At 36.6% G+C, this 26,766-nt stretch overlaps 2 protein-coding genes across 2 annotated transcripts in view; both read left to right on the top strand.

Moving 5' to 3' along the window:
* Window positions 1-431: 431 nt before the first annotated feature.
* Window positions 432-6,421, top strand: LOC125248245 (chymotrypsin-like protease CTRL-1). The gene is made up of 6 exons (XM_048159974.1): window positions 432-610; window positions 2,190-2,210; window positions 2,309-2,474; window positions 2,553-2,821; window positions 2,938-3,086; window positions 4,702-6,421. Exons 1-6 carry the CDS (start codon window positions 559-561, stop codon window positions 4,993-4,995), a joined length of 951 nt encoding a protein of 316 aa, XP_048015931.1. The 5' UTR covers window positions 432-558; the 3' UTR covers window positions 4,996-6,421.
* Window positions 6,422-8,692: 2,271 nt separating this feature from the next.
* LOC125248671 (60 kDa lysophospholipase-like) overlaps window positions 8,693-26,766 on the top strand; it is a 62,964-nt gene continuing 44,890 nt past the window's right edge. Inside the window, exons 1-4 of the mRNA XM_048160781.1 lie at window positions 8,693-8,852; window positions 20,408-20,664; window positions 22,227-22,317; window positions 23,563-23,665. Coding sequence (XP_048016738.1) covers window positions 20,434-20,664; window positions 22,227-22,317; window positions 23,563-23,665 — 425 coding nt within the window. The 5' untranslated portion in view covers window positions 8,693-8,852; window positions 20,408-20,433. The remainder of the gene's footprint in view (window positions 8,853-20,407; window positions 20,665-22,226; window positions 22,318-23,562; window positions 23,666-26,766) is intronic.

The raw sequence follows: 26,766 nt of genomic DNA, 5'->3' as shown, positions 1-26,766 counted from the left end.
CACAATATCCCAATGAAGTGAACACAGGTGAATTTTAAACAGTTTCACTACTTCAAGCATTTTACAGGTCTCAAGTTACACAGACAAACCCTACCAAATGTAACATTGACAGACATTTTGATATATTTAATCCACAATCCATCTCTGTACACTCCCGCTATACAATATATTAATAAATGTGTATGTCTGTAATTGTATGATTTGGTAGGAGCTTCATCACTTCAATCATCCAGTAAAAGAGTATTTTTCGTGTAAGAAGAATGATGGATTGGAGATGCTTTCTGCAAGCTTTTTTTTTTCAAAGGCCTTGAAAAATTGGTGGGGATGAAATCATTTTTAGCAAAAAGTGGTGAGGACACGTTCCAACCACATCCACAAAACGCACCTATGAAAAGCTGAGAAGAAGCTTTTTTTCCGGAAAACATCTGAGACAGAGATGAACGTAGCAGTGGGGTGGGGCAGAAAACTCTTGATAAAAGCAGTGGTTCTTGCTTTACATTTCTGCAGAAACCTGACAGTCGAGGAAACAGCAGTCTGATCACAGACCAGAACAGAATTATGAAGTTTAACACCGCTTTGAGTGCTGTCGGTTTCATCCTTCTCATAACAGGTAAGATCTTACAAAATGTCTATATTATGACATAATTTGATGTAAATTTAGTAATGGTTGTTTCGGTTGTATAAAAACTGACAAGCATTTTAATTTCTCATGATTATAAAAACCTTTGGATCTGAAGACTTATGGATGAATGCTTAAAGGATTATTCCAATTTAAATAAACTTTTCCTGATAATTTACTCACCCCCATGTCATCCAAGATGTCCATGTCTTTCTTTCTTCAGTCGAAAAGAAATTAAAGTTTTTGATGAAAACATTCCAGGATTTTTCTCCTTATAGTGGACTTCAATGGCCTCCAGATGGTTGAAGGTCAAAATTACAGTTTCAGTGCAGCTTCAAATTGTTCTACACGATCCCAGATGAGAAATAAGGGTCTTATCTAGAGAAACCATAGCTCATTTTCTAAAAAAAAAAAATAAAATTTTATACATTTTAACCTTAAATGCTCATCTTGAACTAGCTCTCTTTTTCTTCTCCTCTATTTGAATTCCAGCAGTGTAGACTCTGCTAAGTGTATTACTGCCCTCCACAGGTCAAAGTTTGAACTAATTTTTATATGCAATATGCTAGTTCAATAGTATATAACAATTAGTTCAAACTTTGGCCTGTTGAGGGCAGTAATACACTTAGCAGTGTCTACACTGACAGAATTCTAATAGAGGAAAAGAAGAAGAGAGCTAGTTCAAGATGAGCATTTATGGTTAAAACTTATATAATTTTCAATTTTTTTTCAGAAAACGAGCGATGGTTTCACTAGATAAGACCCTTGTTTCTCATCTGGGATCGTGTAGAACAATTTGAAGCTGCAGTGAAACTAATTTTGACCTTCAACTGTTTGGTGCCCATTGAAGTCCACTATATGGAAAAAAATCCTGAAATGTTTTCATCAAAAACCTTAATTTCTTTTCGACTGAAGAAAGAAAGACATGAACATCTTGGATGACATGGGGGTGAGTAAATTATCAGGAAAAGTTTATTTAAAAGTGGACTAATCCTTTAAAAATTGGTTCTTTAGATTACAAATGCATAATTTCTGTATTTTAATGGATACATTTAATTCATCTTTATTCCAGGACGCAGTTCAAATTTGGTTGAGTGAAAGTTCACAGTCTGAACGGATGGTGACTTTGAAGAAGCTAAAAAATAGTTTTTTGGTCACCACAGAAATCCCACACTTATATTTCTGTTATTTATAGATTCGGTGAATTTATTAAAAAAAAATGTGGAAAATAGTAATAATAATAATAAAGACTGAATAGTGTCCAAGCTTTTATGAAGCAATATTAAAATACTTCTCAAACTACTCACACACTGTTTGAAATATAGATTAAGTTAAATATAAATATAGCTAAAATAGCTCGTAGCTCATTTATTATGACTATAAGATCCTTTAACAGGTATTTGGCTGAAATCCATAAACAGCATTATTCAGGAGAAAGATTTTGTTGTTTTCATGTCAATATGTGTCAGCACTGATGTAATATGTGATATACTGATGTGAGCATGGTCTACACAAACCAGTTCATCAGATCTCTTCTATTCTCTTATTTTGTCTTTGTCTAAACACACAGGTTCACTCAGCCAGTTAGATGGTAAGTTGTCATATCTTGTTTCACACAGAATGCTTCTTCTATGTCGGGGAGAATTGTTAACAAGGAAACCTCATATCTTCTTTCTTTCTCATCATCAGTTTGTGGTCGAGCCCCTCTCAGCAACAGGATTGTTGGAGGAGAGGATGTGACGGCAGGGTCTTGGCCGTGGCAAGTCAGCATTCATGTCACCGGCGTAAGCCATAACTGTGGCGGGACTCTGATCACCAAAGACTGGGTTTTATCTGCAGCTCACTGCTTCCAGAAGTATGAAGCAAAATAAAGCTCAAGATACATTTGTTGATTGATAACAGTTTGATTAAAGCAGACTTTCTCTAATTACAGAATTGATGTGTCTAAGGTTGTGATGTACTTCGGGCGTCTGAGACAATTCGGCTCAAACCCTAATGAGACGTCCAGGACAGCGAGTCGAATCATCAATCATCCTAACTATAACGGTTCTACTTTTGACAACGACATAGCACTGGTCCAGCTCAACTCTTCTGTGAATTTCACTGATTACATTAAACCGGTCTGTCTGGCGGCAGCTGGTAGTGTATTTTCTGCAGGTACAGAGAGCTGGGCCACTGGATGGGGCAAGGTACAATCTGACGGTGAGTGAACATTTGCTTGCCAGTTAACTGAATACAAACAATACTGGAAACCTCAACGGTTTACCTGGAAATGGTTTTTAAAAGCCATACAATGTGTCCTCTGATCTGTTTCACAGACACCCAGCTTCCTAATACACTGCAGCAGGTGATGATGCCCATTGTGAGAAACAGTGACTGTGATAATGCTTATATATTGATCAACAGAATCACAAGCAATATGATTTGTGCTGGATTTTTAAATCAGCAAGAGAAAAGTGTCTGTCCGGTAAGTTACTAGTCATTAATTTTGACCCTTTTTAATCCAAAGCAATTTACACAATACAACTCACCTGCAAACTTTACACTGCCAACCTACTGTAGTTGCTTCATTAAGACCAGTTTTTACTCATAAACTCGTACACTATGACTGGTTTTTACTTCACCTGATCTGCAGAGGAAAGCACAGAGTTGCAGAGCAGACTATAAAATAAATTAAAATAAGACACAAAGGTAAAGGTAAAAAGATGTCTCGACTTCCTTCCACTATAGAAAACACTGTAGAGAAAATAAAACCAAAATGTCCCAGAAATGGCCGCTATCATTTTGCGTAATTTGATCTGGAGAGGATGGGGACCTTTACTGCTGCCAGCCACCAGGGGGGCGATCAAAGCATCTTAGCTTCATTTTCCAGGACGTGTGTCTCACACTTGGTTTTACCCAAAGTTAAACATTTGTCAACTCTTGGGGTGCTTTTCATTTCTAGTTTTTGCATCCTCATTTCCTTTCCTCGCTTCCTCTCCTCACGTCTCAGCTCCACCCCACTTAGGATGCGAGGGAAGGATACAAAGGAAAGAAAAATGGTTAGTGCTCCCACTGTAAACGATTGAAAAAGGTATGCTGGCCTCAGGATAAAAACACGGCTGGCATACCATTATGTCTGTAACAACTGTTCACTCCATACAGTGTTAATTTTGACAGCAAATTTTGATTTAGTTTTAGTCACAGTCTTTTGACTAAAATGCCATTTAGTTTTAGTCAGATTTTAGTCGTCGGAAATTGTTTTAGTTTTAGTCTAGTTTTAGTTGACTAAATATCAAAAGATTTTAGTTGACTAAATTCTAATTTAGTTAAATTGTAATGCATAAAGCATTTCTCTAACAATACACAGATCCTGATATAGGTAAATCTGATATTCCCCAAACTGTTTCTGTTCACTTAAGACAACCAACTGTACTTTACTTGCCATAGCAAGTTTAGTTAAACGTTTTAGTCTTTTTTGGTGTTTATGTTTTTTAGTTTTTGCTTTTAAATGTCTATATAGTTTTTATTTATTTTTTAATTTTTTTGTTAGTTTAATACATGAGGTTAAGCTAAAGCTTAGAAACTAGATGAAAGAAAATAAGTTTACATTTTTATATATAGGCTATATTTTTTAATTTCACTTAACGTTTATTTCAAGTAATGAAGATTTTTTATGGTTTTAGTTTTAGTTAACTACATTAACCCTTATACTTTCATTAATTATTACTTTCATTAATTACACTTATTCATTAATTGAGAAGTAGTCTGAAGTGCTGCTGCTCGAGCCTGTAGAGGGCGCAACAGCGTTTCCCGTGGTTAGATCAGCACGTTACACTTGAAATGTGCGCATCTTCCACACAGGACAGCAGTCCTGACTGGATATCTTCCCAAATCGTCCATCTTTATCATTTTCGTCGCGTTTTTATTCGTTGACGAAAATTAGAGTAGATTTTAGTTTTAGTCATTCAAAACGCATTTTTATTTAGTCATTGTCTCGTTTTCATCCGTGACAAAATGACGTTGACGAAAATTATGAGGAAAATTATTCATCAACGAAATTAACACTGACTCCATAATGTGCTGAATGTTTTTCAATACAGGGAGACTCTGGAGGTCCAGTGCTCAGTAGGAACGGTTCCCTGTGGATTCAGTCTGGCATTTCGAGTTTTACTTCAAAAAAATGTGACGACCCCAAATATCCCAGTGTGTTCGCAAGAGTTTCTCGATACCAGGACTGGATAAAGTCTTACATGGGAAACAACACACCTGGATTTGTTGAATTCAATGTATCATCCAACTCCAACTTTGGAAGCGTACCCAACCTCCTCTTATTTTCCCTTTCTCTCACATTCTCCATCATTCCTTTCACCTTCTCCCTCTATCTTGCTTCCTAAAGATTGTTTAAACAGTACTTCTCAGGGTTCTTTGATAAAGAGGACAGTTGTGCTGTACATGCTGTCAGTTATACTGCTGTTAATTATTCAGGGTCATTGGTTGTTAAATGTAATTTTCTTTAATCAATTACCATGTTGTAGTTATAATGGATTAAGTGTAATTTTAATGAATTTAAAAATGATTCAAAGAGACTAAAATATATAAAAAAAATTCTAATCAGCAAATCTGTTGCATAAGAGGAAACTTATGAAGAGCATCAAACAGCCGAAGAACGCTTGTGGCGGGAGCATGCTAAAAGCTGCAGAGTGACTTACATTGTTCACTGCACTTTTTTTAAGTTATTTGTTAGCAATTTAGATATCAGTTATAAAAATAAACATTATAGTGGATTTTAACATATGCACACTCCAAGATCAAATCTGTTCATACACACGTTTTATAAATGAGGCCCACAAGCTTCACAGCAGACAGTCAAAGCAACATTTTTTAATGTACGTGTGGACCCAGAGGAAGATCGTAAGGGCTTGGGGTTTCATCTGAGACAGGGCCAATGGTGATGATGAAAATGAAAAGCATCATGATGCAGTGCATTCTGGGTGCTACCATACTTAAAAACTCATCCATGACTCCCAGCATGCACTGTGGCAAATTATGCAGCTGAACTATCTGACTAGTTGCTTTTATTTTTGCTGTTGTTTTGTTGTGTATTTAGTTCCTTGTTTTGTGATGTTCAGACTTTATCTGTAATGTTAACTGTCACCATTGTTGAGATTCACATGATTCCTGATGTCTGTGTGTGTCTGAATAATTACACATCAATTTTAAGATTTAAAGATTAGAGTCTGAAAGAGATGAGTGAATCAGACCAGTAAATGATGATTGTCATCACCTGATAACATTTCTCTTGCCATAACAAATATGTTTTATAAACACATAATTACAACAGCCAGGGGGGAAAAAAACAAACTAATGTATAAGAGTCAATTATCAAGGGCCCAACTAAAGCAAGCACTGATCGCCATAATGGTGAGGTAAAACTGTATTATTTTCAATAAAACATCATCATCTAAACCTCTGATAATTCTCAATAAGAACTTTTGTCAGGTGTAGTTCTTGTGTTTCTGTTTGTCTCTACTCTTTTTTTCTGTTTGTTATTTGTCCTTCATTGATTCTGCTTGTTAACAGCAGGTGTTCATCAGTGTCTGATTCATTAATTTGTTTTCATTCACTCTTGAAAGTGGACTATATTAGTAAACAGTGAATGAGGGTAGGGTGTGATTTTGGACACAACTTCTTAGTGTCGACTTTGAACTCTGTTAATACACAGTATTCCTGTAGGCTACTTTCTCGAAGACAACAAATATTACTCAGAATGCATTGTTTTCTATGGTATTACTGGTTTAATAAAAAACAGTATGTTCCGGACTGAATTTTGCCATTTTTTTTACAATAACTGCCATGGTTGCTTTTGGCTTGCTCAATGGGTGCATTTAAAAAATGCATTGTGGGATATCAGTAAAGTTTTTGATTAAACTGCTGACTTAGCAAAGCAGCACACACCTGACTTGGAAACATGATGCTATAATGCAGTTCAATTATTCAACAAAACCATAGCCTTTTGAAGTAGAAAAAATAATGTATATTTCCTGAAAATGTGAGTGGCGTTTGTCGTGTGCAACTACACTGCCCCCTACACCACTAGCATGTTTTTAGCAAGATGCTAAAATGATTACCACGTATTGCTAGCATGTTTTTACCAAGGATGCTAACATGATAAGCATGTTGTTGTCATGTGTTTAACAAGATGCTAACACATTTAACATATTTTTGTATGATGCTAATACATTTTGACTTTTTTTTCATGTTTTTATCATGTTTTACCCCTAAGCTAATTGCTGTAGGACAGGGATCTTCGAGGGCTGGATTATCAAATCAAAAAGTTGAGGTGGATGAATAAATGAATATATTCTCACAGTGAGACTAGGTAACCAAAGGTAAAACCATACATGGCTACTCAGTACCACTGTTAAATGATATTATATTATGATATATTATATAGGCCTTGAAGAAATGCCTAAACACAGGTAAATGCTTAAAAACATTAATTATATATTCCCCTACCCATTTCATAAATATTGCAATATAAATGGCTATAACATAGTTTTCAATATAAATAATATTGTACATTTCCACAAACCATGGTCATTTACTACAGTTCATTCAAGGTAAATATCTGTAAGGGTGGTGATTTTGGGATTTAAAAGTCTTCTATCTTCATTCATAATGGCACAATGTTTCTCCTGTTTTCCTCATCAGTCTTGTTGGGAATGTTGACTGTTTCATCCAATTTAAAACTAGTTTAATCATTGAGTGATTTGTAGTTTGTAAGCAAGAGGTGTGTGTCGAATTGAAACGCTAATCTCACTTGATGTCGGCGCTATTTAATAATGGTGACCAGGAATAAACGCAGCTCCTTTAAGCTTTCGTTCCGTTATCCACTGGGTCGTGCTGGATAGTTCAAAGTAAACTAGTGAAACGCATGAAAACAGCGATATTTGTTCTGTATTTCTTGTTACAGACTGAGAAACAATTTCTCAGTTCGAACTAATTCAAATCGTTTTGGATCATTATGCAAGAGCTTTTGGCCAATTCACGGAAAATAAAGTCGACAGATTGCGAGGTGACGCACTGCCAAGATGGCGACAGACACTTTTGGGCTTCTGAATGCTCTTCAGAAACCTATGCGTGACGTCACAGATACTACGTCCATATTTTTTTTACAGTCTATGGGAAGAACGTTTGATTACGGTGCTGTTGTGTGTTTTAGCAGGCTATACTGTCATCTTGTGGTAGCAGGTTTTCTTACACAGCTGTGTGTGGATTGTGCAAGGCTAATGTGCCAGGGAAATGTCTCAAGATCCAAATTAATCGAACAGGATGGACTTGGAAACTAGTTAACGAATGCACGCGTGTCACCAGATCCACAAATGCAGATCTTACTCGTTGCACGCACAAATTCTGACCTACATTAATACAAAATCAAAGTTTTGTATTCACAACTATGTCTCTATTTGTACAAAAGGCTTCACATTCATGTAGTTCTAGATTTTGCACACAGAAGTTGTAAAGTATTAGTTTAAATGTTGCAACGCACATTTGTCAATTTATCAAAAAGATGGGTAGTTGATAATTTGCTGCTTGTGTGTGGGATGTGAAATGCTTGAAATCCATGAAAAGGAAGTCTCAAAATCCAAATGTATCAAATTAGATTGACTCAGAAAAGACGTCAATGAATTCACGTGTCACCTGATCTACAAATGCACATCTTCATTGTTGCATGCACATCTCAGGGGCGTTGCGCCGGATCTTGGGCCCTGTGCAAAGACAGTTTGTGGCCTTTGCCAGCATCCCATGATCCATGCAACTTATCCCTTTTTAAAAAAATATATAATAATATATATATATATATATTTAAACAAGGTCTATTTGTGCTTTTGGAGTAATATAATGTTTGCTGGACAGTAGCAACAGCTCTGTATTTTCTCTCCATTTGTATAATAGTTGTCTCAATGTGAGACAAGATATGATATGACTGAAATGGTTGAGAATCTGTCAAATAAATGGCATAAAAGTTGATGTGTGTGTGTGTTTGCACTTATTTCTATCATAAATACCACAGATAGTTAAGTACAAATACAAACACTTTCACTTTCTGCTTTGCCATGTGATTTCAAGGAACTGCTATGATGTTATCTCAAAGAAATCCTGTGTCATGTGCTATAAATATTAGCAGAGAGCTTTCATTTGCCATTTGGACCTCTGGAGGTGGACAGAAGATACAGAAATCAACGCTCAGGTTTGTCTTTTTATCACTTTAATTTCAACTGTTATGTATTACACTTTTACTAATTGTAATTATTTTTCATTTTTAATTATTTGAATATAGCATTTATTTTATGTTCTTGGTTCTTATGTTCCTGGTTACTCTTGGTGCATATTGACAGGCTTAGAAAAGACATGACACACAGTTGGCATTCATAGCAAAAGCATCCAGTGGGACTGATGGAAGTCAAAGAGAGCTGCCACCCTAAACATGAGCTCGCATTTTGATGCATGAGCAATTTCTGGATTTGCGTATGAAGGAGCATCACTTATAATCAATCCTTCTGCAGATATTAACTCGGTTGCCACTTCGCAGATCAGCAGATGAGTTGACTGACCATGTATCCGCAAACTGGAGTGGAAGTAAAACTGCAGGAGAGTCAAAAGAAGAACGTGCTTGTCCAAAGAAGAATTGAAATCTTCACATATCTAATATAGCCTACTAAAGCAAACGGCTCATTTGAGTTGCGTCTTCTGTCGGGTGTAAAATGTGTTTAAATCTCACAGAGACAGAAATTGCATAGCCAAATCAATGTACTGTATTTAAGTTTCTAAATGTAAATGCTTTTATTCCCTTTTATTTTTTTAATTGGTTGAAAATGTTGTTTAGCTGAGCAACAAACGTAAACATAACACTGCATTCACACGGGGCATCGGCATTAACGCTTCTCATTTACTTTGAATGGGTGACGTCATGCATTGCCGAACTGAATTGTGGGTTCCGTTGCATCGCTTCACTCACTTTGCTTGCAGCAGAAGTTAAAGATTTCTCAACTTTTCAAGCACCAACGCAGCCAATCAGATTGCCTTATGCAAACACCCTAGAGCAGTTGAAGGCCAGTTGCATTCATACAACACTGGAAAATAATGTGATTGGCTGTTGTACTGTGACAGTCACGTAAGCTCAAGTTTCAGACACGCCCTCTGTCAAGCATTCACGCCGACGCCCTGTGTGAATGCAGCGTTAGTAGTATAGTGATGTCACTATGCTTTTCCTCACCGAGAGATGCACCGATCCATCAGTCGTCAATATTTATGGGCCGGTTTTTGATCAATTTACAACCATCGGTATATTGGCTATAGCATGAAAAGACTGATATAACAAACCAATGGGTAAATTAAGGCACTGAGCTGTATGATGTCTGTTGCATAATCCAAGATTAATCCTATTATTATTTCATTTGTAAGCTAAATTTGTTCTGTTGGATTTATGATGCAGCAATAAACTAGCTACAGGGGTATAACTTAAAGGATTAGTTCATTTTCAAATTAAAATTTTCCTGATAATTTACTCACCCCCATGTCATTCAAGATGTTCATGTCTTTCGTTCATCAGTCAAAAAGAAATTAAGGTTTTTGATGAAAACATTCCAGGATTATACACCATATAGTGGACTTCAATGGAGCCCAAACGGATGAAGGTCAAAATTTGTTTCAGTGCAGCTTCAAAGTGTTTTACGCAATCCCAGACGACGAATAAAGGTCTTATCTAGAGAAACCAATGCTCATTTTCTAAAAAAATTTTTAAATTATATACGTTTTAACCATAAATGATCATCATTAACTAGCTATCTTCTCCATCTTCTTCTCTATTAGAATTCCAGCAGTGTAGACACTGCTAAGTGTATTACTGCCCTCCACAGGTCAAAGTTTGAACTAATTGTTATATACTTGCATATTGTATATGACAATTTAGTTCAAACTTTAGTTCAAACTAGTTCAAAGCTAGTTCAAGGTGAGCATTTATGGTTAAAACGTATAACATTTTAATTTTTTTTTTTTAGAAAATGACCAATGGTTTCTCTTGATAAGACCCTTATTCCTCGTCTGGTATCGTTTAAAGCCCTTCGAAGCTGCTCTGAAACTGTAATTTGGACATTCAACCGTTTGGAGGCCAGTGAAGTCCACTATAAGGAGAATAATCCTGGAATGTTTTCATCAAAAACCTTCATTTCTTTTTGACTGAAGAAAGAAAGACATGAACATCTGGGATGACATGGCGTTGAGTAAATTATCAGCAAATTTTAATATGAAAGTGAACTAATCCTTTAATGCATGTTTTTTTTGTTTGTTTGTTTGTTTTTACTTCGCTGATACACGATCAAAACATTATCCATTTTAATGACCAATGTTAATGACAAAAATAACAGAGCAAATGACAAATATTGGTATCGAAATCGGACAATATTGGTTTGTTAAAATTGATTGTTAAAATTGGATTGTTAAAATCGATATCGCTATCGGCCCCAAAAAAATATCCTATCAGTGCATCCCTAAACTGCACTATGTCTGCACTGGTTGCGTTTTTTGTTGTGCCGCAACAGCTCTCTCTACAGGACGGTCAAATCAGACGTTCTGTGGAATACATCAGAAAACAGAACCTATCATCCGTGTAGACTATTATGTATAATATTAAGCTAATTCATATTCGCGATGCACGATTTGCAAATGCATATCCAAACATGCATTAAAAAATAGGATTCACATAAGCAAAACACAATTTACAAATAAACAAACACAGTATGCTTGCACATTTCTGAATGTTTCTACATCCAGTGTCTCTACGAATTGATTGATTGTCTGATCGGCATTGGTAAATCGTCATGTGTATGTCTGTGAATGGCTCTGGTTTTTGAGACTGTCCTGTTGAACTCTTTAATCAAATGACATTTGAGCATAACAGTCGACCAGTCATATTGAGCGCATGACTTGAGGAGCACGGGCGTGTCTCTGCAGTGGCATTACATCCTCAGATTGAAAATATGGTTTAAAGGGATAGAGCGATGTTAGATGACTCGAGGAGCACGGGCGTGTCTCTGCAGTGGCGTTACGTCATCAGCTTGCGAACACTTTTACAGGGAAAGACCGATGTAAGACTGTGGCTGTAGGATACAGTGTTTCCAGTGCCACCTGTCCTGTATTTTTTCTTTCAATAGTGAACAGACCAATATTCACGAGCACCTGATGCTTAAGGGTGACATTTGTGCAACATAATTAGGTGTTAAATTAATACACACTAATTGTTTTTCCTGCATTTTCAGCATTTAAACACCTTTGGCGTGACATCTGGATGGCAGCCACAAACATCTTCCTTCATGTTGTTTCTTTCTTTTTTTATATGCATTATTTTTCCTTATGTACTAATTTCTTAAAATATTCAATATTCATTTACTAATTACTTTTCAATATATTTTACTGTTACTTTTTGTTTACTTATGTTTATGTAGACCTATTTATGTTGTGTGCTGTATTCTCATCTCAACTTCACAGTTCTTTTTTATTTTGGCAATGTCACATTATACGATAACAGCTGTAGAATTTATGCTGGTCAGACAAAGAGTAATCTGGTCAGATAAAATTAACCTAAGATCATTCAATAAAATCTTTTTATTACATTTTTTTCATTTTGCTTTCTGTTATTTGTCTGTCTGCATGTCTTTTGTAATAGAGTTAACATGGCAAGCTGTTGACATGGTGTTGAATAGGCTACCAGACCAAAATCTGATATGTCAGGTCTAGTGAAGACTGGATCTTACACATTTAATTCCTTAACATTTCACCTGATGTATAACACTGATAAAACATTTGGCATTAAACTTCATATAGTTTCAATGAAAGCCCAAGACTCTGACTGGAACAGCTAGTGATACAGTCAAGACCTCCTAAGGCGCCAAGATGAGAGTGTGTCCAGACCAAGGCAAGACCAAGACTTTGAGGGATTGAGACAGAGACCAAGGCCAGACCAGCACTCCTCACATTCATCTGAATCATCCACTGCCTGAGAAAAGTCTTGGGTAACAGTTTAGAATACTGATCCTTCATTAATGAATAACTACACAGGAACAAATGAGTAATGCATTATTAAGACTCTAGTAACTACTATTAACTAACAATAAACTCTGATGAATGAATTAGTAAGTAATAGTGCTCAGTTGAAGGTAGGTAGTTCACTATTAGCTAATCAGTAACTACTGTTTTTTCATTCCTCCCAGAGAACTTACTAAGAACTACTAGGTTCATAATTAATGTGAATAATGCATAATGTATAATTAATACTAAAGTAAAGGTCATGGTAACCCACTAGTAATGACTGAAGTGTTACTAAATACTTAAGAAGGAATTGCTAATTATTTGGATCAGTATTCTTAAGTGAAAAACATGATAACTCTCTAGTAACTACTGAAGTCTTTGTAAACAACAAAAAAAAAAAGGTTTTTGTAAAGTATTGGATAGTAATAACTCAAGAGTTACTATAAAACTCCAAAGTAACTACTTCTTATTTGGATCAGTATTCTAAAGTGAAGATCATAGGTAACCCACTAGTAATTACTTAAGTGTTACCAAATATATCAGAAGGAATTACTGTACAAAAACATACAAAAACATGAAGTTTACAAAGACTTCAGTAGTTACTAGAGAGTTATCATGTTTTTCACTTTAGAATACTGATCCAAATAATTAGTAATTCCTTCTTCAAGTATTTAGGTAATACTTCAGGTCATTACTAGTGTGTTACCAAGACCTTTACTTTAGAATTAATTATACATTATTCATCATTCATGTTAATTATGAACCTGTATATAGTAGTTCTTAGTAGTTCTCTGGGAGGAATGAAAAAACAGTAGTTACTGATTAGTTAATAGTGAACTACCACATTCAACTGAGCACTATTACTTACTAATTCATTCAATCAGAGTTTATTGTTAGTTAATAGTAGTTACTAGAGTCTTAATAATGCATTACTCATTTGTTCCTGTGTAGTTATTCATTAATGAAGGATCAATATTCTAAAGTGTTACCAAGTCTTGATAAAATAATAAACATTAATTTGAAAGAGTTTGAAGTTATCATCATCTACAGTGCATAATATCATCCAAAGATTCAGAGAATCTGGAACAATCTCTGTGCGTAAGGGTCAAGGCCAGAAAACCATACTGGATGCCCGTGATCTTCGGGTCCTTAGACGGCACTGCATCACATACAGGAATGCTACTGTAATGGAAATCACAACATGGGCTCAGGAATACTTTCAGAAAACATTGTCGGTGAACACAATCCACCGTGCCATTCGCCGTTGCCGGCTAAAACTCTATAGGTCAAAAAAGAAGCCATATCTAAACATGATCCAGAAGCGCAGGTGTTTTCTCTGGGCCAAGGCTCATTTAAAATGGACTGTGGCAAAGTGGAAAACTGTTCTGTGGTCAGATGAATCAAAATTTGAAGTTCTTTTTTGGAAAACTGGGACGCCATGTCATCCGGACTAAAGAGGACAAGGACAACCCAAGTTGTTATCAGCGCTCAGTTCAGAATCCTGCATCTCTGATGGTATGGGGTTGAATGAGTGTGTGTGGCATGAGCAGCTTAAACATCTGGAAAGGCACCATCAATGCTGAAAGGTATATCCAAGTTCTAGAACAACATATGCTCCCATCCAGATGCCGTCTCTTTCAGGAAAGACCTTGCATTTTCCAACATGACAATGCCAGACCACATACTGCATCAATTACAACATCATGGCTGCGTAGAAGAAGGATCCGGGTACTGAAATGGGCAGCCTGCAGTCCAGATCTTTCACCCATAGAAAACATCTGGTGCATCATAAAGAGGAAGATGCGACAAAGAAAACCTAAGACAGTTGAGTAACTAGAAGCCTGTATTAGACAATAATGGGACAACATTCCTATTCCTAAACTTGAGCAACTTGTCTCCTCAGTCCCCAGACGTTTGCAGACTGTTATAAAAAGAAGAGGGGATGCCACACAGTGGTAAACATGGCCTTGTCCCAACTTTTTTGAGATGTGTTGATGCCATGAAATTTAAAATCAACTTATTTTTCCCTTAAAATGATACATTTTCTCAGTTTAAACATTTGATATGTCATCTATGTTGTATTCTGAATAAATATTGAAATTTGAAACTGCATATTCACAATTTGTTCAGTGACCCAACTTTTTTGGAATCGGGTTTGTATATGAAATATAGTTAAATATAAATGAAATATATATTAAATATATAGTAAATAATATAATAATAATAATAATAATAATAATCATAATAATCATAATAATAATAATTGAAATATAGATTAAATATTTGATTTAGCAGTGATATTGATTTTATTCAGTCTTACTATCAGCAAATACTAACAGGTACTTTAGTGTTAGTATTTTGAAGTATTAACTGTCCATACATAGCAGTTTTAAAAGAATCTGTTGAGGCTCTTGTTGGTGAATAGAATATATTATTTGGAATATATTTTTCTGTTAAAATAGTACAAGATTATCCTACAATATATGTGACATCAAATAAGGGTTATCACAAAAGTAATCTAAATGTAATTCAAAAGTAACAAGATGACATTACCAAAATGTTTACTCTAAGAGATTATATTACTGATTACAAATTTTGTCATGTAACTGATTACAATTCATAAGTAATCTACCCAGCTCTGAACACGGTAGACGTAGGATCCACAGCAAGACCAATGAGTACTTGTGCACTACCAACCCCTCTACCAGTTACCTTCAGACATAACCTGTGCTCTCTTTCTCCTGCTCATCTTTCCTCTGCTGTATCATCCTCCCTTTCCTCACCCACATAATTCTCATCTCTGGATGTAAACAGACACTTTATGTTCTACTATAGCTTCTTCTCTTGACAATGTTTGTCCTCTGTCATCCAGGCCAGCATGTGCCACTCCCTCTAATCACTGGTTAAATGATGTTCTTCATCAACACCGGACCAAACTCAGGGCAACAGAGAGAAAAGGGTGCAATTCCAAAGACCAATCTGACCTAGTTAAGTATCAGTCTGTGCTCTCATCCTTTTCTGATGAGGTTCATGCCGCTAAATCTACATATTTCCAAAACAAGATCAACAGCACTTCAAACACACTTCTAACACACATATTCCAAATCACTTTTGATTTTTTGAAGGCTGATTCCAAATCACTTTTCAAAACATTCAACTCTCTCCTATGTTCCCCTCCACCACCACCCACCACCTCTTTAACTGCTGATGATTTTGCTAATTTCTTCACTGACAAAACAACAAACATCAGCAGTCAGTTCTCAGTTCCACATACACGGGAACTCAGACCTTCCACATCCACAGCCACAAATCTTCTATCTCCTCACTGAGGCAGAAGTATCCAAACTTCTCCTCTCCAGTCATCCCACCATCTGCCCTCTAGATCCCATCCTCTCACACCTTCTACAAGCCATCTCTCCCACACTTCTACCAGCACTCACACACATGATCAACATCTCTCCACACAGGCATTTTCCTTACCATATTACCAAGAAGGCTCTGCTGAAAAAACTCACATTAAACACGTCACTTGTAGACAGTTACAGACCTGTCTCTCTCCTACCATTCATAGCAAAAACACTTGAACGGGTTGTGTTCAACCAGGCGTCATCATCAACCAGGTGCCATCTTTCCTGTCACAGAATAACCAACTGGACGCCAAACAATCAGGCTTCAAGAGTGGTCATTCAACTTAGACTGCATTACTATCGGTCACTGAATCCCTGCGGATTGTGAAGGCTGATTCCAAATCATCAGTTCTCATCCTGTTAGATCTGTCTGCTGTCTTTGATACTGTGAATCATCAGATCCTTCTGTCCACCCCCTCATCAATAGGCATCATAGGTACTCCACTTCTCTGGTTTGAATCCTATCTCACAGGAAGGTCTTTCAGGGTTGCCTGGAGAGGGGAGGTATCCAAAGCTCATCAACTGTTCACGGGGGTTTCTCAGGGTTTAATTTTTGGATCCCTCCTCCATATATACTACATCCCTGGGCCCCATCATTCAGGCACATGGTTTCTCCTACCATTGCTATGCTGATGACACGCAGCTCTTCCTTTCATTTCATCCAGATGATCCCACAGTAGCTGCACGAATCTCAAGCTTTCTGGTGGACAACTTGGCATGGATGAAGGAACATCACCTGCAGCTCAACCAGGAAAAGACTGAGCTTCTTTTCTTCTCTGCCAATCCAACTCTACAGCACGATCAAGGATTTGCACTACACAACATTAGGAATATCAGGCCTTTTCAAACAGAACATGCAACACAACTTCTGGTCCAGGCCCTGGTTATTTCTAGGCTTGATTACTGCAGTGCTCTTCTGGCTGGACTTCCATCATATGTAAACAAACCTCTACAAATGATTCAGAATGCTGCAGCACATCTTGTCTTTAATGAGCCCAAAAGAGCCCACGTCACGTCACTCTTCATCTCTCTGCACTCTCAACCGCTTGCTGCTTGCATCAAATTCAAGGCGTTGATGCTTGCATACAGATCTACCACAAGCTCAGCACCCTCCTACTTCCACTCACTCTTACAAGTCTACATCCCTACCAGAAGCCTGCGATTGCTAAATGCGCGAAGGCTTGTGGTACCATCACAAAGAGGCACTAAATCACTCTCCAGGACATTCTCATTCACTGTCCCTTGCTAGTGGAATGATCTTCCTGCCTCCATCCGGAATGCAGAATCCCTGCCAATATTCAAAAGACAGCTGAAAACTCTCTTTTGGGAGCACTTAATCTCATCTTAAAAGTTGGTGAGTTGTCTTGTCAGTCTCTCCTGGCTGGCTCACCAATTTTTCATAGATATTTTGCTGTGTACTATTATATAAATCTTATCGGTTTCATGTATGTATGACTGACAAACATGAATCACATTCAGTTTATTTATACAATTACATAAATCTGACCTGTTTCAATAATGTATGACAAAAATATGAATCACATCCAGTTATTAATTTATCCAAATGGATGAAAATGTATCTATGCAAATCCAAATACATAAATATTAAATTAAAGGTGCCCTAGATTCAAAAATTGAATTTACCTTGGCATAGTTAAATAACAAGAGTTCAGTACATGGAAAAGACATACAGTGAGTCTCAAACCCATTGTTTCCTCCTTCTTATATAAATCTCATTTGTTTAAAAGACCTCCGAAGAACAGGCGAATCTCAACATAACTCCGACTGTTACGTAACAGTCGGGGAGTACGCCCCAATATTTGCATAATGCCAGCCCATGTTCCCAACATTATGAAAGGCATTACACAAGGGCAGCCAGTTAACGTCTGGAGCTGCACACAGCCGAATCATCAGACTAGGTAAACAAGAACAACAGCGAAAAATGGCAGATGGAGCAATAATAACTGACATAATCCATGATAGCATGATATTTTTACTGATATTTGTAAATTGTCTTTCTAAATGTTTCGTTAGCATGTTGCTAATGTACTGTTAAATGAGGTTAAAGTTACCATCGTTTCTTACTGTATTCACGGAGATAAGAGCCGTCGCTATTTTCGTTTTTTAAACACTTGCAGTCTGTATAATGCATAAACACAACTTCATTCTTTATAAATCTCTCCAACAGTGTAGCATTAGCCATTAGCCACAGAGGACAGCCTCAAATTCACTCAGAATAAAACTTTAACATCCAAATAAATACTTTACTCACATAATTCGAAGAATGCATACAGCATGCATGACGAACATCTTGTAAAGATCCATTTGAGGGTTATATTAGCTGTGTGAACTTTGTAAATGCGCTGTAATATAGTCGACAGCTCATGTGGCAGGGAGCACGCGGGGGGCGGCGCCGAGTGTAAATCAGTGCATTGTTAATGATGCCCCAAAAAATTAATAAAAAAAAATATATGGGGTATTTTGAGGTGAAACTTCACAGACACATTCAGGAGACACCTTAGACTTATATTACATCTTGTGAAAAAGCATTCTTGGGCACCTTTAAGACATAGAGGCCTACATGTTTTTTTGAGTGAATTTATAATGCATACTAAGACTATTCTTAATGCAATATAGTACACACATAATGCCTTAAAAACAAACGTATATACAACGTATACAACGCAACATTTAGAATGCACAAGGAAGACACAAAAAAAGGATATATGGCACCACTGTGGCAACAGGACAACTAAACTTTTGAAAGAGCACCTCAGTGTCATTGAATGGGAATACTGGCTTGTCAGGAACCACCCTCATGCATTCTTGGCCACCTGACATGACATTAGAAAATACAACTTTCATGATTGTGCTTAGACTGTTAAATAACACATTTTTTGTGCACCTTAAATTGTATATAAATGTTTATATTGTATATTCAAATGTGTCTTTTCTTATCATTTTCAGGACAAGAACAAAAATAACCAATAAGCTTGACATTAATAAAAAATAACAGCTGCACACACACTTGTGTTATAACACTTCTAAATATCAATTGAAAAGGTTTGTTAAAATGAGATTCTGATTTCTAGCTTCTTTTTGTATATATATATTTATATATATATATATATTAAGCTACATATTAAATATACATACTTTTTTCAGTATTACTATTACATATGTATTATATACATATGTTTATCGAATAAACAATTCATTGCATTGTGAATGTTTTGTTTCTTTGTTCTTTTCCACACAACTTTGATTTAACCTTAGAGGAAATGTCTTATAAACACTTGATATCTTATCTAAAAGAAGACTTATCTTTTGTTACTTTACTGAAAGCTGACAAAGACCACTTCTAAATATTATGACCACATTATAAAGCTTTTTAGACGTCACTGTCATTTAGAAGACATTTTGTATTTGTCACTTTATTTTAAGTAGTAAAAGACCAAACATAAGATGTACTATGATACTGTACAGCTCTTAATGTATTATGAATTATTATTCCCTTAGGGGTCATTTACATATTGCGTCTTTTCCACGCGCAAGTCAGTTATTTCAAATGTAGCCCTGCAGCAGGTGCTTATAATGGAAGCGACGGGGTTGCAACGTGCATGTGGTGCATTTTCCAGGCGCATCGAGATGAAAACACCTCAACTTTTCAGAATGCCGCAAGCGCACCGCAGATCATGTGACAAGAACCAACCGATCAGCTTCGGCCTTTCCGTAACAAAACTGTCATGATCATGAGTTGGAGTGCCCCATTTAGCCACCAGAGGGCACTCCAACATGGACTCTTTATTCACTGTTTTGGACTTAATAGACAGAACTAATGAGCAAACACAAAACAGCTGGGTGCAATGACATGGGATAACGAGTCCAGGAGGTGAGTATGGGAAATGAAGTCCAAAACAGTGAATAAAGAGTCCATGTTGGAGTGCCCTCTGGTGGCTAAATGGGGCACTCCAACTCATGATCATGACAAAAACATCGAAAGTTCAGCCGATCATAGCTGTACATTGTGGTTTTTATATCTCATCTCCAAAAAATATATTTAGTAGTAAAGCTAATGCAAGGGAAAGAAATCAATTAATCTTTTTGTGATACTTCTGTCATTGTGGAGAGCGCAGTTCATGGTTGCTTAGCAACTACAGATGCCACGGGAGCGCAAGTGCTTGTGGAAAATGAGGAAAAGCAGAGCGGTCGTGCTTTCCACGTTTTTTTTAGATACGATATGTGAACGGCCTCTTATGATGCATTATAAATAAAGGCTTAGAAAAGTTAACAAATTTACTTTTCTCTCCAGTGAAATAACAGCAGATCCAAATCAACATGATGTCCAGGTTTTGCTTCTGGCAGAACAAGAAGAAGAAGAAGAAGAAGAAGAAGAAGGAGAAAGAAAGAGCATGTGATAGTGAAGATAATGAAGAAAGATTTAATATGGAGCAAACTTCAGTTCCTGTCACATCACAAGTTAAAACCACTAAAGACAAGAACAGCACAGACCACAGTCCTAAAACAAATACCTCAGGAAGAGAAAATCAGGCGGATGATGAACACAAGGTAAATGGTACATATGTGTTGTCTACAGCAGGGATGTTTTACATCACACTAAAAATAAATAAAATGTTCCATATACACTCAATAGCCATTTCATTAGGTGACCTGTTCATTAATATAAGTATATCATCAGCTAATCAGGCAGCAACTCAATGCATAAAAAGTTTACACATGCTCAAACAGTTATAGCGCCACCAACTGGCAGCAGGAAAATACAAATGACTTTGAGGTAGTCCTCCAATAATTAAATGCATATTGCCCTCCGTGCTCTGTTTTCCTAGAGCTACCAGGTGGCAGTGCCACCAGTGTGAGGACCCTATCACAGTAAATTCCCTGGTGTTAAAGGTTTTAGTTCACCCAAAAATCAAAATTCTGTCATTAATTACTCACCGTCATGTTGTTCCACACCTGTAAGACTTCAGAACACAAATTAAGATATTTTTGTCGAAATCCGACGACTCAGTGAAGCCTCCATTGAGAGCAAGATCATTAACACTTTCACATGTCCAGAAAGCTACTAAAGACAGTTAAAACAGTTCATGTGACTACAGTGGTTCAACCATAATGTTATAAAGCAACAAGAATACTTTTTGTGTGCCAAAAAGCAAAATAATGACTTTATTCAACAATATTTAGTGATGGCGATTTCAAAACACTGCTTCATGAAGCTTCAAAGCTTTACGAATCTTTTGTTTTGGTGGTTCGGAGTGTGGATCAATCTGCCAAACGTCATAAGCATTCGAAATTTCAATGGTTCACTGTTGGAGGATGTGACTTTGGCCGTTTGATACATGCTCCAAACCACTGATTCGAAACAAAGTATTTGTAAAGCTTAAAGGGTTAGTTCACACAAAAATGAAAATTCTGTCATTTATTACTTACCCTCATGCCGTTCTACACACGTAAGACCTTTGTTAATCTTCAGAACACAAATTAAGATATTTTAGTTGAAATCCATGAGGCCTCCATAGGGAGCAATGGACACTTCCTCTCTCAAGATCCATTAATGTACTAAAAACATATTTAAATCGGTTCATGTGAGTACAGTGGTTCATTATTAATATTATAAAGCGACAAGAATATTTTTGGAGCACCAAAAAAAACTAAACAACGACTTATTTAGTGATGGCCGATTTCAAAACACTGCTTCAGGAAGCATCGGGGCACAAATGAATCAGTGTGTCGAATCAGCGGTTCGGAGTGCCAAATGATTTCAGCCGTTGACAGTTTGACACGTGATCTGAATCATGATAAATCATGAAAAATTTATGTTGTTTCCTCAACATAGGATCTCAAGGCCACGACTTTACATCGCGTGGCCATGACATAAGAATGTTGTTACCTCGAAAAAATTATATTGTGGCCACGAGTTAATATGATGATCCCATTAATATTTATCTTGTGGCCATGACATATTATCACGTTATCACATGGTTTGGTTTTTGGGTAGTCACAAGTGAGTCTGATATGGCAGAATGGAAGTTACTTGGCTCCGTCTGAGTGGGTCAAGCTCTTTCTTATAGCAGGTTAAGTCAGCCTGTGTTTTTCATGTGTTTCGGTTGTAGAAATCTGGACAGAATGGCGCAGATCAGAGTGAGGCGAGGGTCCTGGTCATAAACACTGGTGGAACCATTGGAATGACGTATCATAATAACGGTAAACATTATCAGCAGTGCTCACACACCTGCCTACAGGTGGCACATATATACATATGATTTATGAATTATAACACAAATATGTTATTATATATTTATAGTGTAGGATTATTTATTTGCTGATCTCATGTTCCAAAAACAATCTGTATATTAATGATGCTCCTTTCTAGATTTCACCTATTTCCAATTTATCTGTGCATGTATGCCATGATGTAACATGATATACCATTTAGGATGCTGATCTTGTTTTATGACTTAATTAGCAAATTATACGAATAGACAAATATTTGCCTTCTGTACACAGTTGTTGGTGTTTTGCGAGAAATCCGACACTGGGCTTTAGTGTCATTTCCAGCACAATATTACTTGAATTGACTTACAAAAACTAATCTTGATCTTTAAAAAGTATCTTCTCTAAAACAAACACTTATAAAAAAAGAACTTGCATGATCAAAACACAAAAACTTCCAGCTTTAATAAAAATGTAGTTTATCTGAGTTCAAGGACAGAACTACACAGCAGAAATACAAATTAATTTCTATGAGCAAGTCAGACGACTAAATGCATGCTCACATTTAATCTGTAACTACAGTAACATCATGTTTATATAGTGCACACAACACCTCTCAACACGAGAGCCGTCAGTCAATAAATGGAAAACAAAGTAGCTTATTTGAAAAAAGTATTTTGTCATAACATATTTTGTCGTAAATGTAAAAGAAGTGTGTTACTTTATTAGATAGTTTAAAAAAGTCATCTGACGTAACTTGAGTTACTTGTAATGCATTACCCCACAAAAAAGCCTTCATTTTGTCTGAAGGAAGACCTTTGACTATCTTTGTACTTTGTGTATAGTTTTTTATAATCTTTTGCAAAATGTGATTGAAATTTAAACTGCACAATCGTGACAGGTCTACACATAGTTATTTTATATGTAAGCCATTTTTTTCATTGAACTTCCAGCATAAATGATATAAAATTACACTAGATACAATATTTTTTTTATTCTACCTGTAAAAAATGAATGTGGTTCAAAAATCAAAATGTGCAAAATGATACAATATTAGAATAGTATATGCAGTATCAAATATTCAAGATGGTCTTTTTGGCTTCATAGCTGATGCTGAATTCTGGTCAAAGAAACTTGAAGCAAGCAAACATGAAAATCCAATTGTTTGTACAGTGTGTGTATGAATTTGGTGCATTTGTTCATAACTTTTTACAGACTTTTCTTCTATATTTGCAGTTCTGGCTCCAGAACCTAATGCTTTTGTTGAAACTCTACGTAAACTCTCTATTCTGCATGATGAGCAGTACGGTTCACCTCAGGAGAACACGCTGGTGCTGCCGTAAGTTCCCATGCAGATGCACACAAATATGCGATCAAGTTACAAGTTTGGAGGTGCTGTCCTATTTATAGATCCAGACACTAGATGCATCCATCTATTCGTATACAAAATACAGGTTTGAATTGTTGGTTTCTACTTTTACTACAGTTGGATACTGAACGGATACTGAATCTTTTCCTGTCTGCAAGCGAGACAAGTAAATGCATTTAGTCTGTAACTACAATAACCATCATGTTTATATAGTTTATATACAATATAGTATAGTATATGTTTTTATATATAATATGTGTTATATGGACTACAGGTCATGGTTGTGTGTAGCATGCTAGAGATGCACCAATTCAAAACTTATAGCTTTGAAAAAAATGCAACTAATAATTTTATAAATATAAAATTTAAAGTGTCCCTATGCTTTTTCAAATATTACCTTTCATGCAGCGTGAAAAATAACTAGCAAAGTTGAAGATCAAAGTGTATGAAAAATAAAGTTACTGTCTCCTAAAAGAAGGAATTGATTCTGAACTGCCAAAACGAATCGTCAGTAATTGCAGTTTCACTTCCTGTTACAGACATATGTAGGTTTGTAACAAATGTACATAATTCCAGCCTATGATCTTCACTTCAAGTGCTGAAGATTATCCAGAGCTGAAATTCAGATATGGTAATAGGCATTTTGGTTCTGACGCACGCTGTAAGCAGTAGACCAATCACAACAGAATGGGCCTGAGTAGCAGTGTTGCCAGAAGTACGATAATTATCGTATTTGTATGATAATTTTGACCTCTGTACGATGTACGATCAATAATGAAAAAAAATCCCATAATGTATGATAATTTCAGTATTTTGTGTCACTTAAAATGATGGTCATTATAATCGGTTCATTGATCTAGCTGTGTGGATCCCAGGTGGATCCACTATGTCGTGATTGTAAGGAGAATGTGAACTTTGTTAGGCACGTCTTCCATCTCATCTCATGTTATGTCTTCTCGGCCAATAATCGTGGAGAATGACTCTCTCTCACGAGCTCAAGTTAGCCTTCTTGCCGCGGCGCTTAGGTCAGTTGTTTCTCACTAAGGGACACCTAATTATTTATGTATTGTGGTAATTTGCAGTTCATGTCAAAAAGTTGTTGGTCTATAGATAAATAGCTGTATTCTGTACGTTTGATTTGTCATGTCACCTTTATTTATACAGCTCTTTTTACAATGCAGATTGTGTCAAAGTATAGCTTTACAGAGATAGAGGGAACATTGGCTGTACAGCTGCTAAAATAGTGTGATTGTCCAGCTTAAGTTAGTTCAGTATTGATTCTTTCCATTGTAAAAATCAATAGTTATTAATTTAGTTCATTTACCTATAAAAAAAAAAGGCGTGTACGATAATTTTGTTCCAAATACGATAATTTTGAGCTTCTGGTATGATAATTGGACATTTCCAATCTGGCAACACTGCTGAGTAGGCTCAAATTGACACAACATTGAACCAATTGAGCATTTTAAAGAATAGCGTTTTCACACCTGGCTCGTTTGGGACAATTATTTTAGAACCTGGTTCGTTTAGGCATATGTGAACATGGCACTCATGCTCAGATCCACGTCAAAGCAATCGCTCTGAGATTGCCTGAATGAGGCCTCTACTTGACTGAAATTAAACTCTTGGGTGGTTTGGTTGAGGTGAGAAGCAATCAGTCCCAACAGACCGATGAACCATGTGGTAACATAATTCATGGGGAATTGTGTTATATATAAAGCGGCAGTGTCAGATTTGGTGAGTGAGCACAGTAGTTATCATATATGAAGTAGGCTCTTTGAAATGATGGGTTTAGAGAAACTGTATATTTGATCGAGCCATTTAGACACAGAGAAAAGTGGTGATGCTGCAATGTATTTTGTGAGAAAATTAAAGGGTTTTTTTGACATTGGAAGCATGTAAAGCTTTTGTAGGAGACCTTAAAAAGTGGAACCTTTAAAATAGCATAATAGGGGCACTTTAAGGGTGTTTATAGCTCATATACTGCTAAACAAGGCCTGGGCTGCACCCTCCTTCATGTCTTTAGTACAGTGGTTCCCAAACTGGGGTACGTGAGGTGACAAAAGGGGGTACGTGAACAAAATGCTAAGTGGTTTATTTAATTCTACCTTAAAGTAAAATAAAATTCGAGAATGTATTTCTAACTGCCAAAATGTCGTAAATCCAGTATATTTAATCAAATTACCTCATCATTTGCAGTCAAAAATGACTGTATCCACACAAGCAGCATGCATATGATAGATTGCATGCAGTCTGTTGCCTTAAATCGCGCTAAATTAGGCTACTGTCGTTATCGACAATGCACCTTTGTAAAAGTGGGGATTTAGCACTTAATCGCATGAAGAATAAATATAGACACAGATAGTGGATTAATTTCGATTTAAGACTCAAACTTTCTTCGATTCAGAAACATACCTTGTGTGAGTTCTTGTATTTAACATTAATGATGATAACGAACAAGAATGCAATTGTTCCCAAATATTCACATGACTGCAAACGTGACATTATTATCCAACAGGTCAAAAAACAAAACCTATATTTTGAACACAGTACTGTCAGTATTTACTCTATTTTGCAATGAAATAATAGTTCTAACAAAAAGCACAGCAGAACGTCTCGGTTACAAAGGTAACACTCTTTCCCTGAAGTTTTTGTCAACTTTGAGTGTAACTAAAACGAGCCAATGCACATTGGCATGCAATCATATGCATCAGCTGCTCGCCTCACAGCGCAGATTACCTTTGTAACCGAGACGTTCCCATTCAGTCGGTCACGTTCAACGTACGTTGGACAGACCAACGAATAGGAATCCCTACCAAAGCGCCACAGGAGCTGCCCCCTTTCAGCGCTCTGTTGTAAGCCACCTGAACCCTCTTGCCTGAGGGCTAACACAGAGAGTGTCGATCACTGCTGTTCCCCAAAACCTTCTCAGTGAGACTATTGGATAACACTGGGAAAGCGTACCCTTCCGCTGGGAAAGGAACGCTGCGGAAGCCACATCCTTCCCTGAAGGAGTTATGTGGAGAATATTTATGGACTAACCTTGTGGGGCTGTACTGCATATGGAGGAA

This window comes from Megalobrama amblycephala, linkage group LG1 (assembly GCF_018812025.1).
Source record: "Megalobrama amblycephala isolate DHTTF-2021 linkage group LG1, ASM1881202v1, whole genome shotgun sequence".
Taxonomy (NCBI): domain Eukaryota; kingdom Metazoa; phylum Chordata; class Actinopteri; order Cypriniformes; family Xenocyprididae; genus Megalobrama; species Megalobrama amblycephala.
Note: the sequence above shows the minus strand (reverse complement) of the source record. Positions and strands in the feature narration are given on the sequence as shown.

Excerpts from the sequence above, each read along its gene's own strand:
- LOC125248245 (XM_048159974.1), top strand. The coding sequence starts at position 559 with ATGAAGTTTAACACCGCTTTGAGTGCTGTCGGTTTCATCCTTCTCATA. Across the intron at positions 2,475-2,552 it reads GCAGCTCACTGCTTCCAGAA|AATTGATGTGTCTAAGGTTG; the intron begins GTATGAAGCAAA and ends CTCTAATTACAG. Across the intron at positions 2,822-2,937 it reads GGGCAAGGTACAATCTGACG|ACACCCAGCTTCCTAATACA; the intron begins GTGAGTGAACAT and ends TCTGTTTCACAG.